The sequence below is a fragment of the Filicampus tigris genome, chromosome 6 (assembly GCF_054856515.1).
Source record: "Filicampus tigris isolate MCC_2025a chromosome 6, RoL_Ftig_1.0, whole genome shotgun sequence".
NCBI lineage: Eukaryota > Metazoa > Chordata > Actinopteri > Syngnathiformes > Syngnathidae > Filicampus > Filicampus tigris.
The window spans coordinates 11,375,440-11,390,965 of NC_141222.1; the positions used below are offsets into that span (position 1 = coordinate 11,375,440).

General features: G+C 38.7%; 2 protein-coding genes across 4 annotated transcripts; both read left to right on the top strand.

The window, feature by feature from the left end:
- The first annotated feature begins 62 nt into the window (after positions 1-62).
- On the top strand, positions 63-4,971 carry ntan1 (N-terminal asparagine amidase). 2 transcript variants are annotated; one of them, XM_086033062.1, is made up of 10 exons: positions 63-279; positions 683-785; positions 2,173-2,238; positions 2,311-2,419; positions 2,485-2,558; positions 2,642-2,695; positions 2,779-2,832; positions 2,907-3,004; positions 4,510-4,623; positions 4,730-4,971. In XM_086033062.1, exons 1-10 carry the CDS (start codon positions 199-201, stop codon positions 4,904-4,906), a joined length of 930 nt encoding a protein of 309 aa, XP_085889188.1. In that variant the 5' UTR covers positions 63-198; the 3' UTR covers positions 4,907-4,971. The 2 variants fall into 2 exon arrangements, with proteins under 2 accessions (XP_085889188.1, XP_085889189.1); XM_086033063.1 differs by having other exon boundaries at positions 2,645-2,695.
- A 1,017-nt stretch (positions 4,972-5,988) lies between these two features.
- On the top strand, positions 5,989-15,203 carry LOC147145785 (mpv17-like protein). Of its 2 annotated transcripts, XM_086033065.1 has the most exons (5): positions 5,989-6,634; positions 10,016-10,086; positions 11,599-11,628; positions 12,068-12,241; positions 13,061-15,203. In XM_086033065.1, exons 1-5 carry the CDS (start codon positions 6,331-6,333, stop codon positions 13,082-13,084), a joined length of 603 nt encoding a protein of 200 aa, XP_085889191.1. In that variant the 5' UTR covers positions 5,989-6,330; the 3' UTR covers positions 13,085-15,203. The 2 variants fall into 2 exon arrangements, with proteins under 2 accessions (XP_085889191.1, XP_085889190.1); XM_086033064.1 differs by having other exon boundaries at positions 5,991-6,634; positions 12,068-15,203.
- Positions 15,204-15,526: the final 323 nt, after the last annotated feature.

The window sequence follows — 15,526 nt, forward strand, 5'->3', positions numbered from 1 at the left end:
GTGAATATAATTTGTTGTTTCTTTTCACAAGAGGGAGCTATTACTATAGGGTGTCACTCTGAGTGCATTAAATTACAGCGTAGAAGAAGAATCTTTCACTAAAAGGGAGTTGTCGGTCCCAACATAAATTTTAGACATTAAGCGATGTAGTCGCTAGTCTATAAAGTATTATTATGTTAATCCGTTGATTTTAGGGACATGCCTTTGCTCATTCAAAATATACGAGTGGACCGTATAATTTCGACCGCAGAGCTTTTCGACAAATATCCACATTTACAGGTCTGTTTGCACAGTTTGGCTAAAGTTAGCGGTCACCATCAACCTACAACAACTTCGCCTCTTTAGTAGATTGATACTGATATATAATTTGATTAATCTCATTCAAGCAAGTTTTTTTTTTAAATATTACCATTTAGAGTGATGATCGGCGACATACAGTATTTTGTGCATTATCTAAATTGTGTTAAATGTGGTTGAGATGATATAATCATTGAAAAATATACAAGGATGTTTAATGATTTAGATTACTTGGGCGATTCGTCTCTTTGTTCTGTAATATTTGTACTTATATGGTTTAATGAAACTTGTATCATCCCTTACCAAGGACTATAACCCCTTAGTGTGATGTACATTGTCAAATCATTTTGATTTCCTGACCTGTAATTTTTTTTTAATTTAACAGGAAAATGCTAAAGCCTTTCGTTCTCAGCCGCTCACTGATGTTGACCCCAAGTGCCTCCTGTACGTCCAACAGAGAGAGTTTGCTGCAACGACACCAGCAGATGGTAAGGGGAAAATGTTACTAATAAAAGTGTTTTAAATACAGCATTATCTATTAATGCTTCTACCAGAGACTGGGAACAGCAAGCCAACTAAAAAAAAAAAAAAATCAATTGTAGGGATATTTTCTTAAAACACAAGTATTGGTAAAAAGCTAATAATGTTAGCAGTGTCATTGATAGAAACCATTTACTATGGTTTCAGAGATTGCCAACACTACACACGTGGACAAAATTGTTGTTATTCCACTGTAAATGAACAAGTTTGAGACCACAATGGTCACAGAAATAACTTGAATATGACTAAAGTAATAACAAATTAACATTTAATGAAAATTAACTCATGAAAATCAGACACTTATTTTGAATTGTGGCTCAACAAATTAGTGAAATGCACAAAAATGATGGTATCACTAGAAAAGATTGAATACAATTTGATCGTGGAGAGATGTTCAGCAAAGGTGTGTCCTCTCATTACCATCCCAGCTGCCCTAGCTGTTATGAAATGCGCTATATAAATAAAATTGTATTGTATTCATTCATTCATTCATTTTCAGAACCACACATATTGTTCAGAAATTTAATAGCCACAGAACTGTAACCAACCTTCCTGGATGTGGCCATAGGTGGAAAAGTGATGTCAAATTGAAGTGATGGATAATAGTAATGGTAACAAAGGAGCCCAGAGCAACTTCTCTAATAAGAAATTAAAGGTGAACTGTACATTGGTGTGCAATCTGTTGTTGTTTGAACCAAAGTGGATTTCATCGGAGACGACCAACCGGGGACACCGCGGGTGAAAAATAATGAAAACGCGAGACTGGAATTTCCCAAACAGCAAGTTAACAAGCCACATCCGTGGAAGGAGCTGAAATGTGCCTTCCGGAGAAAGCACCCTTCAAACCTGGGACAACGGAAGCAGTTTGCTCATAAAGAGCCCAAAACACCTGCTGTGGGGTGCAGAAATCTTATTGAAAGATCTAAATCAATATATTTTTTTCAATCAATTTGATTTCAGTGATTGCCTCAAAAAGTTGTGCAACAAAATATTAAGGGTACCATCATTTCTGTCAAGGCCTGTTTTATGAGGATTTATGAGGATGAGTTTTATGAGATTTTTTAAATTAAATAATTATGTTGAAACACAATCCAAAAGCAATGTCTGATTTCCATTGGTTAAATATCATCATTATGATTTTTTAAAAATTCAATATTACTTTGTCTGATTCAAGTTATTTATGAGGTTACGGTGTTTTTTCCTTTCATTAACAGAGGGGGACCAATACTTTTTTCAATGTGTGTAATTGTATGTTTTGTGAGACTGATACCATTATAGCAGCCCAAATGAAATTCTAGATGACACTTAACACCTGAGTCTTATCTACCATGCTAGATAATGTTTCAGTGATTGGGTCTGATGATGCCACCACCTGCCATTTGGTTGTGCTGCGGCATACAGGTAAGCACGCTGTAAGAACATGTGTCCTTTTTCTGCCTGCATTTGGGTTTAAATCATGTTTCTCTTTGTTAGGAAGTGGCGCTGCTTGCCTCGCACACTGTGATGGTTCCAACACTTACGCTGAAGTCCCCCTTCTTATCAAATCAGTCACATCACTGAGTACTTGCAGTAATGAGGGCAGGTATGAAACAAACGTGCAGTACAATTCGTAATTCATTTACTTAACCGCCGCACTCCTCCAAGCAGACTTGAACTCCATCTCGTTGGTGGATTTAAGGATGAGGCAATGACATCCCATGAACTCAGCCTTAACATACTGGGTATTTTCTAATTTACTTTCCTTAAGTTGCCCTGCTAAATAATACGAACATAATTATGCTGAACTGAACTTTTCATTTTCCAGCAGCTTTCCAGCAACTGAAAGATGATATCCATCTGCAAACATGTTGCATTACAGGTGACCTAATGTGACTATTTCATTTTGTTTACAAATGTCATCATTCCTGTCTAACACATTCTTCTCTGCGCCTTCCCCCCCAGAAATGAACGATGTAGTCATCAATGCTGTTCATAAACCTGCAGTTTATGGCGTTGGTATGTGTATGTGGCCCAAGAAGTGGTGTTGTTTTAATTGCATGCTGCTACCTTTTATTTTTGTGTTTTTTAAGCTGTAAACGTGAAAACGGGCAAAGTGTTCCCTGCTACTTTTCCTTATAAAGGACCAGCAGAGGACCTGCGGTCAGCACGCACCTTCACAGGGGGACAGGTACCTGTAAAGTATCAATTTGAATGTTTTTTGAATTTATAAATCTAATCAAAAAACCTGCAGGGGTTCTGTGGGCCATTAATAAGCATTTAAAGGCATTTAATGGATTTTGCCAAAAATTAAGGCCTTACATGGCATTAAATACTAGGGATGTCCCGATCATGCTTTGTTGGCACCCGAGTCTGAGTGTTTGATTCTAAGTATCTGCAGATACCGAGTCCCAAACCAATACCTCGCAATACTAAAAAAGAATGTGTATCCGATTTTGCTCAAATTTATATAGAAATATATTTACAATGTGTACATGTTTTATGTTATACATTTATATTACATGGACCATTCCACCAAATCACCGCCAATTGCTTTTTGAAATACACAAAAAAAACCTCAAAGTTCTATATTTTTTCCTCTCAGTGGGTATTTAGCGTAAAATTAGCAAATACAGGGGACGCAAAGGGCCCAATTTGATTGAATGGCCCATATAAGCATTACGATTGAATGAGGGTTTCCTCTGTTTGATACATTTGATTATCTACTGGTAAACAATACATTTAGACTATTTATAGGCTTGTGCGTGTTAAAATGAACAGCCCATGCATCTCCGTAGTTGTTGGGTACGTGCGTGGCTTCTCTCATCTCCAAATGACACGATTGATTTATGACCTTGTTAAATGCAACCTGCGGAGAACAAGCTTGCTTGTCACCAAATAATTTACACTCGTTTAACGTCGATATGAAGTTAGTCGTTTGGACGTACGTGTCCATTGCGCTTCTTAAAGAGGGAAATCAACTCAAACATCTTTTTTTCAAGAATATGTTCCCACCAGGCCCACTATTTGAAACACGGCATTCTTATTAATAATGCGTTTGTAGAATATGAGTTATGCAGCAAAATCCATCCCATTTTAGCCATCTCTGGGAGCAGCTATTTTGTCACTTCTGTTGACTGAAAATGACATCACAACTGCTCAGGGCTCAGCTAACGACCAATCATGGCTCAGCTTCAGAAAACAGGTGAGCTATGATTGGTCGTTATCTGGGCCCTGAGCGGTTGTGATGTCATTTTCAGTCAACAGAAGTGACAAAATGGCCGCCCCCAGAGATGGCTAAAAACGGGTGGATTAACTCTTATCCCACAAACTCCATAATTATCAGAATGCTTTGTTTCAACTAGTTGGCTTGCATAAAACATATTCTTGAAAAAAAATGTTTGGGTTGATACTTGCAGATTTGGATTATTTTATAGCTTTGTGAACTTTAAACATTCAGGATATAATAAAACAGATCTTTTTCATCCGATAATGGATTTGCTGAAAATAACGTGATGTTAACTTAAAACTAGTTTTAAGTTGCATTAAAATAGTATTAAAAATATTATAATAAATAATTTGCTAATACCAGCATATAGATATTATAAGATAAGTGTTTGTTTCTGTCTCACTGAGAAAATGAAACCACTGTTTTTCTCCCAAGAGCAACTGAATCAAGTTTTTATTCTTGTACAGATGGTTGACATTTATGACTCTAATCGTGGGCTTGTAGAAGTCGGCCCTTGCGAGTGGTGCCCTAATGTGGAAATTGCCTTTTGGTTGTCACAAGATGATGCCATCATTTTAAAGGTAAATGATCTATAATCATCTGTTATGATCAGCAATTCAAGTTATGTCTAAACATGGATTCCTCCCAGTGTGTATCTGAAGTGTTGAATTTGTGTATCCTGATTAGTACTTGTCCACATCGCCAACGGCTGAGCCACCGCACTTTGTCCACCACATCAAATCCACCATCCAGTTCCTCCTAAAGCACCCAAACTCTGACGGTCTCTTCCCTGGGGGTCAGCCACAGCTCTACCACAGGACTGAAAATGGCGACTGGGAAAGGGTTGCCTCTCAACTTGATTGATTCTTTTTGACCATCCATTCACCATCTGCTATTCTCATTGTGTCTTAAACTTTACCTTAAGTCTATTGAATGTCTGTATTGACTCATCTGGCTGGTCCAGTAGAGAAGTAGACACATAAACTTCATAGTTATTGTCTATTCAAAGGTACAGTGTGTTTCCCCTCATGCGAGCTGATGTAAAACCTGCACCTTCCATCTCCTGCTGTATCAGATTGTCTCGCTATGCCTCATTTTTCTTTTAATGCACATTGGTGCAATTAATAATTATTTATTATTTATTAATGAATAATTAATGAAATTATTTTACGGGATAGTGCAGGTTGATTTAACAAAACCTCACTACCTGATAGCAAAATTACATTGTTGTAATTGTGGAGATGTGGTAAATGATGAGCTGTGGAGAACAAAGGCAAGTCACGTCTCTCTTACTCGCCACACAAAACTGACTATTTTTACAGCAAGCTAGGTGCAGGTTCTGGTGAACGTCTCTCCCTTGTGGGTCACCACAACACCTTAAAAACACTTTGTAGCATAAATGTCTTCAACCACTTGTCAACAAGATAAGAGACCATACAGCGTCATGAAGTACTTTAATACAGACTTTTTCAGGATCATTGAGGTCTTGTTTTCAACCATTTTTAACTGGACTTGAGAATATTTTCAATTTATGAATTTTTAGAAACCCACACGTTAGCATTAAAAATGCAAATGTAATATTATCATTCACTGCCAACCATCCCAGTTACAATGCATGTTTGGCATCTATATGTGTCAGTGGCAGTGAATGGTTATAAAAACGCTTCTACCGTACTTATAAGTACCGTTAAGGGCAACTGTCCCATCAACTTCGACTGTGCACTCTGCGTAGAATATGATGCCAATATAACTATATTGATGTAATATAAATGAATGTTACAGTCGTTTCAACTCCGGAGTGAGAATGCAATCTGTCAACCAACTGACGTTTTTTAAAGCACAATTTCATCCCCCCCATGGGTTTATTTAATCCCGCCCAAATGACGACCGGGCCAATCAAAATTTAATATGGACCGGGGCACGCAGATAAACACGCCCCTCGAGTACCCACCTCCATGCCGAGACAGGAATGTCGATGAAGGAGCAAGTGCTGTTGCTCATCAAAGGCTTAACATTTATCCAGATGCATAACAATATAGAGTTTGCTTGTAATGTGAGCGTTTTCCATCGGAAATATCTGTTGTTTTGATGCCGGGATGCTCATTGGGTAGATATGACGCACGTCATTTGTCTTATGACCGAATAGCATTGTGTGAATTGCATACCGGCATAAACTACATTATTTGCATTTTGGCGTTGAAGTATTCTTCCCCCCACGATGCAAGTTAATTTTAGTAGTTTGTTACCGTTGTCACGTAACACCGTGTCTTCTATTTAAGGCTCCCATAATGATAAAGGCGTTTATTAAACATGTCCGTCGGTTCCCCTGGGTCACCAATGTTACGTTGTACGGTTGCCTGTTCGCGGGAGGGGACTTTGTTCACCAGTGGTTTTCTCACCGGGACAAAATGGATTGGAACCATACACGGAATGTCGCCGTAGTCGCGTTCAGTTTCCATGGCAACTTCAATTTCTTCTGGATGCGCTTTCTGGAGCGCAGATTCCCGGGGTATTCCGCCGGGGTGGTGATGAAGAAGCTGTTCCTGGATCAGACCACGGCTGCGCCCTTGGCCACCAGCGCCTTCTATACAGGTCAGTTAATGACTAACTTGCAAATGGATCGCTTATTTGACTGCTTACAACATGATACCAATCTGCTCTGTTCCTCAGTCCCCAGTTGTAGCATAAAGGTTAGCAATCGTTCTTTGACTTCACATGTGACTTTCTCCTCGCACACCGTCAAGTGAAGCCACCATACAGTTCATCCGGAAACTATTCACATTTCCACACATTTTGTTACGTCCTTCTTTCCGAATATGTTTAAGTTTCTCTCCCAAAACTCTACACACAGCACTCCATAATGCCAACGTGAGAAAGGTTTTTAAGATTTTGGGAAAAAAAAAATAATAAAGAAACTACAAAATCACATGGCCCAACATACAATAAGTAGGCTAATACTCACATAATTTTCAAGGAAGCTCTAAACCACGGGTGTCAAACTCATTTTTTTGTCACGGGCCACATCTTGTTATGGTGTCCCTTGGAGGGCCGTTACAACTGTGAACCCATATAAATGTATAGTGTCTTTGAAATCAGAAGCCAGTAAATAGTTTGCTCAACTATTTTTCCATTTATTTTAAAGGAGGGATTGGTAAAAATGTTTGCAATTTCTCATATGTAGTGTTAAAAGTCAACATGCATGATTTGCCTTCATGGGCCACATAAAATGATGCCGCGGGCCGGATCCGGCCCCTTGAGTTTGACACCTGTGCTCTAAACTGAATTAGGGTGCATTGTTTACGCTTATTGAGCTGTTTCTACAACAGAATTGGAGTTCCACTGTGATAAAGTCAAGTCAATTGACAGGATTTGGAAAGGCACAAGCTTTTTGTATATGGTTGAATAGTTAACAGTGCATGTCAGAGCACAAACATGCATAAAATCAAAGGAGTCTGTTGACCTCCAAGACAGGAATGTCTAGAGCAGGGGCGTGCAGAGACCTTTGAAGGGGCAGGTTCTCAAAGTTGAAAAGTGGGCAGATGCTACGTTTTTCTTTTGTTTTGTCGGAAACAATATAAATATAATGTGTGCACAAAATGCTAATTTGGCCTTTTGCTTACCCAATTTGTTCAGTAGCAAAGTGCAATGTGATAAGCAAATTGAGAGCTCCTTTTATGGAAACGGTGAGGTAGAGGTCAGTGTTCAAGACAATGGACGGTGATATTGTATTGAGATTGTATTTTCTTTTAGGCTGGGAAAGCTGGTACGACTTTCTCAAAAACCTTCAAGTACATTGAGAACAGAATACTAAATGACACTTTGTGGTGACATTTTTCTGGGTTCAAAGGGATTATAGACGTGAAAAGATGAAAGAGAGTTGCTGCTTGCTGTGCAAACAGTCAGTTTGGTGTGAAGAGTAAATGGGACACAACTCATCTCATCAACTCATTATTTACTGCATCTCCACAACGTGCCTTTAAGGGCACCGTCCGTGCAATTTCCAGAGGTGGTCCACACCATTTGCTGACCCAGATGTCCAAGTTGTTAATTTTACCCACAAATTCTCTTCTTTTCCTTCTTTTACTTTTTCTTCTTCTTTTCTTCTTTTTTTCTTTTTCATTTTCTTTTTCTTTTCTTTTTCCTTTCTTCTTCTTTTTCTTTTCTTCTTTCGTCTCCTTTCTTTCTTCTTTTTCTACTGCTTCTTCTAACACTCAGTTGTGGAAAATCCTGGAGTGAGAAGATGGTCCACCACACTTTCTCCATCCATGGCGTAGCATCGCTTTTCTGCCCTCAATCACTATGTGATCATACTTTTTTGTACAGAGTAAAGGGAGACACATAACATATAAAGCGGAAGTCAACCCAAACATATTTTTTTCAAGAATATGTTTCCAGCAGGCCCACTAGTTGAAACACGGAATTCTGATCAATTTTGCATTTGTGGAATATAAATTCAGCAGCTAAATGCACTCGTTTTTAGCCATCTCTGGGGGCGGCCATTTTGTCTTCTGTCAACTGAAAATGACATCACAACTGCTCACAACGACCACTCACGGCTGACGTGATTTCAGAATTTGAGCCGCGATTGGTCCTTGTGAGCAGTGGTGATGTCATTTTCAGTCGACACAAGACAAAATGGCCGCCCCCAGAGATGGCTTAAAACAAGTGGATTAACATTTATTGCATCCATCCATCCATTATCGATACCGCTTCTCCTCACAAGGGTCGCGGGGCGTGCTGGAGCCTATCCCAGCTGTCTTCGGGCAGTAGGCGGGGGACACTTTGAATTGGTTGCTAGGCAATCGCAGGGCACACAGAGACAAACATCCGCACTCACAATCACACCTAGGGGCAGTTTAGAGAGTCCAATCAATTTACCATGCATGTCTTTGGAATGTGGGAGGAAACCGGAGTACCCGGAGGAAACCCACGCAGGCACGGGGAGAACATGCAAACTCCACACAGGGAGGCCGGAGCCGGGATCGAACCCACTGAACTGTGAGGCGGACGTGCTAACCAGTCGACCACCGTGCCGCCCACAATTATTCCACTAACGCAATATTAATCAGAATGCTGTTTCAACTAGTGCGCTTGCATAGAACATATTCTAGAAAAAAAATGTTTGCATTGACTTCCTCTTTAAGCAACTTCAATTATACAATAATTAAAAAAAATCTCAATAAATTCATGACACACCCAATCTCGATTTATTTTACTTAACCATTCTCATATAGGGTAACACGCATTCCTTAAAAGTGCACAACCACCACTGAGTTAGACATGACAGTGAAGCATAATTCAATGCCCAGTGGCACAAAGAAAAAGAAATCAGTGAAACAACATTGTTGCCAGCAGTATTGGACACAAAACATAATAATGGAAGAAAGGGTTTCGAACAAGCCAGCAGTATTGGACACAAAACATAATAATGGAAGAAAGGGTTTTGAACAATCCTCTAAATATAATTTTACAGAGTCCAAATCCTCTGGCTTTCAGTCAAATGTGAGTACTTTTTGATTTCCTTAGTCCTCCATGAACCCAAACAAATGATATTTGTGGTTTAAGCAAAACAAGACAATATGGAGACTAGACTTTAAAAATCTAATCAACACTTTTTTCTCACATGCGGCAAGTCAAACCCTAAGCATGCAGTCATTGCGAAACAGAGCTGGGACCTAATTTCCAATTTCCATTCCATACTGCGTAACAGTATGTACTGTGTTACAGTATGTGCTGCATTCTAACGTTTCTTATGAAAACTGTGACATGCATGTTAGTTAACACAATGGAGTGTGTTGAGAAATGTTTTCTTTTAACATCACAGGCCCCTTCTTCTTTTAAATTGATTGATTGTTTATACAATCATTCAGATATAAATGGGATAGAAGAGGAATTTCAAAACAACCCAGCACATTACTCAAATGGCCACCAGAATAATTTTTCTGATTGTCAGGTGTGCCTTGTGTTGAACAGGTGTCAGTTTCTTAGAGGGTAAGGAGGATATCATGGAAGACTGGAGGGACAAATTCCTGAACACTTACAAGGTGAGAAGAATCAACCAAGCGGACCCCACGGCGTGTTATAGTCATCCATTTCGTGATGAAATTGCTGCAGGTTGCTTTTTCTCTTTCGCCTTTGATTCTCATGAAGAAAATGTCTAGTATTTCAAATATCACACACTTTAAGACTGAGAAACGTACAAAGGAATGTCTGGTCGAGCAGAATAATTTTCGTGACTAGGTCAAAACCACAGGACTTAATATGGTTCAACAGTTTAATTGTCCATGTTATAAAACATTTTTTTAACCGGCAAGACACTTTTAAACTAATATTTTAACATCTCTTCGCCATCATCCACATGTAAAAAAAAAATGTTGACCATGATATAATCGAAGTATAACAAAATAACTCAACCTTTCATGACGTATGAAGGAAGATGTACTGCTAATGGAAGTGGAGAAGGGGATGGTTGTAGAATTCAAGTTGACTTCATGCGTCATTTTTATTTTCTTTATTCTTATTCTTTACTGTCATGCAAGTGTAAACATGAAAACAACTTGTGTACTCACTGCTTACTGATGACAACGTGAGTCTTCACATTAGCACTAAACAAAGTCAACTAATTGTCGCTTTATACAACATTATACCGTGCAGCCAAGACTGAGACGTTTATATCATTAGTTTCATACTGTCCATTGGTCATTGTCATATTTTTTGTTATTTCTCATTTGGTTGCACCATTGTTGCGGTATCACACACACACACACACACAAACAAAAACAAGCAAAAAGCCCATAACAAGTAAAACACTTTTGTGTTAATCCCTGAGTTTCAAACTCATAAAATACATCCCACTCTAATTATTTTCTTGAATGAGCCCATTCAATGATAACCTTCTTTCACTGTAATTTTGGTTTGAGAAATTGCATTACTTTAAAGAGAAAAAGAAGTCAACCCAACCATATTTTTTCCAAGAATATGTTCTATGCAGGCCCGCTTTTTGAAAAAAAGGCATTCTTATAAATATTGTGTTTGTGGAGTAGGACTTAATCCACCTGTTTCTAGCCATCTCATGGGGCGGCCATTTTGTCATTTCTGTCGACTGAAAATGACATCACGGTTGCGCAAGGGCTCAGGTAACAACCAATCGTAGCTCACCTGTTTTTTGAAGCTGAGCCATGATTGGTTGTTATTTGAGCCCTGAGCATTTGTGATGTCATTTTCAGTCGACAGAAGTGACAAAATGGCTGCCCCATGAGATGGTTAAAAATGGGTGGATTTTGCTGCTTAACTCATATTCCACAAACACAATATTAAACAGAATGCCATGTTTCAACTAGTGGGCAGCAAATATACTTTTGAAAAAAAATGTTGGGGGTTGACTTCCCCTTTAAAACTGTTAAGTAACTACTCAGTTTGTGTTATTGCTTGAGCAAATCTCGTAAACGGACCGTATCTATTAAGCTGTTGTCTCTGGTTGTCAATTAAAAATAAATGCTTCTCTTTTCCTTTCCATAAGCATTAGATGCTTCATCTTGTGTTATTTTTCTTTTCAGACTGGGTTAATGTTCTGGCCCTTCATGCAGGTAAATATTAAATCTTTTCAGACTGGGTTAATGGTTCTGGCCCTTCATGCAGGTAAACATTTGAATCACTTATTTGAGGAATAGAATTTGACTCTTGGCTGTCACTGGCAATATATGACTAATAGTGGTGAATGCTTTACAGCCCCTAGTTACATCGCTCTGCCTTGAGTTAACAATCAATGATCAACATTTACCTGTCAGTTTTGCCTGATTGATCAAATTTGGACAGTCACGGTGTTTGACTAGAGCATTTCAGGTTGTTCCAATACTCAACCAGCAACCCACATATTTAAAAAAGTATGCTAATTATAATCACTTCTGGGAAAATGTGTGTACTTAAAGGTTGTCAAACTTATTTTTATCATGGGCCACATTGCACTTGTATATGTATCATGATGCAACTGCATAAAAAAAAAAAATCTTTGTTTGTCTCCCACAGTTTCTGAACTTTGCCTTGGTGCCTCCGTACGTGCGGACAACCTTCAGTGGCTGCTGTGCCTTCATTTGGGCCACTTTCTTGTGTTTTTCGCGTCAGAGTGGCGACGGCACCGCTGCCGCTGCCCTCGAGTGGATGTTCCCCTCCAAAGAGGACGGAACAGAGCAGACAAACAAGGTGAAAAGTAAAGTACTTTCTTCTCAAGAGGCAGCTGTAAATCCTTCATCCAAACATAAGTGAATTACACAGAAAAAGACGGTGGGAGTCATGGAGGGCGGAGGGCGGCTCATAAATCACTCAGGGCTAAACGATGACCTAAAATTGCCAAGGTTGTCCTGATTTAAGCTCCACTCATCGGCCGCAATATAAGGTACACATGGTCATTTGGAAAGGATGAAACATAATGGTGTCAGTAGAAAATCCATCCATCCATTTTCAACAGCACTTATCCTACAATAACCTTGAAAAAGTCATTATTCCTGTTACAACTGTATTGTGTCTCAGTGTGGCGGTGTACCTAATGAGTGGCCAGTGAGTGGTCAGAAGGTGCTCCTCAATTCGTGACAGTAGGTTGTTATTCATTTGTTGTCTTCCAGTTAACACAGTTAACAATCATCGTGTTTGAACTCTCATCACGTCCGCGAGGCTTCTCACTCTCACTCACATTTGTTCTCCAAAGAGGCACTCATCAGGTCATAGGTCGTCCTGGTGGCTGTTCACAATCTGCTTGCTCTATTGTGACTGAAGGTTATGGTCATATTCAAACAATGAAACAACTTATGGCAAAAGTATGTAGTCATGGGACCGTAAAATAACCGCCACAAAATTCTTTAAATGGTACATTGGCTTGCAAAAAGAAAAATAGCATCTCCGCTATTGCCATGGTGACCTCTGATCACCTGCTTTGTAGTTTCATGTTACAGGTAACTACACTTCTCGACTGTAGGGGGAGCCCACCAAACAAGTTGTTGATGTGACCCTCTTTTTTTGTCCTAGAAGCTGAGCTGTCATGACGATTGATGATCATGAGTGTTGAGCCACTGAAAATGAAAACTTGAAAACGTGAAACTGGGTTGAAATGGTTGCTGCTAACATCACTTTACATAAGAACTGCTACGGTCACATAATAGGAGCATTGCTGATCATCCCCGACTTATAAACATGTAGACATTACCTGGGGGTGCTTCAATGGAAATCCCAATGCCACGACAGTATATATCGGATATAAAAAGTCTACACACCCCCATTGAAATGCCAGGTTTTTGTAATTCAAAAAAATGGACCGAGATAAATCATTTCAGGTGGTCGACTGGTTAGCACGTCCGCCTTACAGTGTGTGGAGTTTGCATGTTCTCCCCGTGCCTGCGTGGGTTTTCTCCGGGTACTCCGGTTTCCTCTCACATTCCAAAAACATGCATGGTAAGTTGATTGGACACTCTAAATTGCCCTTAGGTGTGATTGTGAGAGCAGTTGTTTGTTTGTCTCTGTGTGCCCTGCGATTGGCTGGCAACCAATTCAGGGTATCCCCTGCCTACTGCCTGAAGACAGCTGGGATAGGCTCCAGCACACCCCGCGATTTTTTTTTAAATGTATTGACTTACCAACAGATGAACTAAGATCCCCAAATGTGTTTTTTTTTTCAATTGAGTTTTACAGGTTATCGTTGAGATTAATGGAGGAAAGGTTTTGAAATGATTTATCTTATTCTGTTACTTATTTTATTTTAGTCTGGGTTATTATGCGTATTTTTATTTTGTACAGTTTTTACATGACAAAAAATGGCATTTAAGATGGTACTTTGGAGCATGTTGACATTCATCACAACCGGGTGCAAATATAGAGGTATCACATAAACATGTAAGTATGGGCTATAATAGAAAAAGTACGATATGCAGCAGGTGTCACCAACCTTTTTGAAACTGAGAGCTACTTCTTGAGGACTAATTAATGCGAAGGGCTACCGGTCTGATACACACTTCTGAAATAGTATATTTTCTCAATTACCTTCAATAATTTGATCATTATGGTTTATGGTCTTAATGGGAAGACATTGATCATGTTCATGATTTTGTCAAAATAATTAGGAAACAGACGAATGAATATCAATATGCAACACTTAATTGCTATAAAATCTCTGCCATTTCGAAATGATCACTTCTGCGACATTCTTAGAAAATCACAATGTCCTATCTCTTGTGAGCTATTTTTAGAACAGGCCCACAGGCTACGCATGTAATCCTTGGGTGCTACCTGCTGCCCTGGAGCACCACATTGGTGGCCCCTGATATACAGGGTATGCGTGACATACGGTATATACATACACACATTCTGAAAATATACACGCGTATGTATGCATGTAGATCAATAAGCAGGCATACTGTACATATCCATCCATCCACTTACTTGAGTTTGCAAAAATGATGCTTCTTTTTGTGTTACTAAATGTAACAATATCGTCTTTGCACCATTTCCTCGCTTCACCATTTTTTCATGTTTCAAAGAACATGCTTCCACATTGTTTTCATCGCATGCTGTTATTTTGACATTGAGACCTCTTAATTTTTTTACAAACATCGCTGACTACAATGTAAACAAGAACCTGTTTGTATTTAAGTCAAAGCTAAAACCTCTGCCAAAAAAATAGTTTTCTGGGGGGCAAGAATCGCTGCACTCGGGTGTTTGCTATCATATTACAGGAAGAGGGTGTTGAAAGTCCTTTTATTGCAAAGTATTCAAATGTGAGTATTTTTATTTGATTTGTCTCATTGACATGAAGGAAACCCTGTAATGACAATGTTGATTGATTGTGTTAAATGTTGTTCATTTCATACAACTCCTGAGCTCTTTTATCAGACACCTTTCAACCACACTGGAATTTACATTTTTTGTAGTATTTATAGCTATACTGTAATTGATGAGATTTGTTGTGTGCTACTGTTAAGTTAAATGACTGAATTGATTGTTTTATTAGCTGTTTGTGTACTGATTATACTGGCTGGTGAACTATAATTCTGCATTGATTTTGATACCACAGACCATTTTTGAGCAGTTATGTGGTCTTTTATCATATTTGACACTAAATTATTGTGACTGTGATAAAGAAATAATATATATTAATGAATAAATACATTTGAACGTACTACTCTATATTGTGTGAGTCTTTAATGTATATTGAGTACTTTAGAATTTGCAAATCAACGTGCCATTTGTGTTGAGTCACTCATCAGAAATATAATCCTAAATGACATCATACCAGTATGTAGGAGCATTGTTGGTCTTGTCTTTTCCAGAAATGATATTGTCCTGAACTAACTTTTGCTTTAACAGTTAAAAAGAACACAACATTAGGTACATTAGCACAATGAGATGTAGTAGATAAACTGTGTAAACTGTACTGCATCATATTAAGAAGTGTTTGCTTACATCGTTTTTAAATGTCAAATATTCCCCCTTCATCCATGT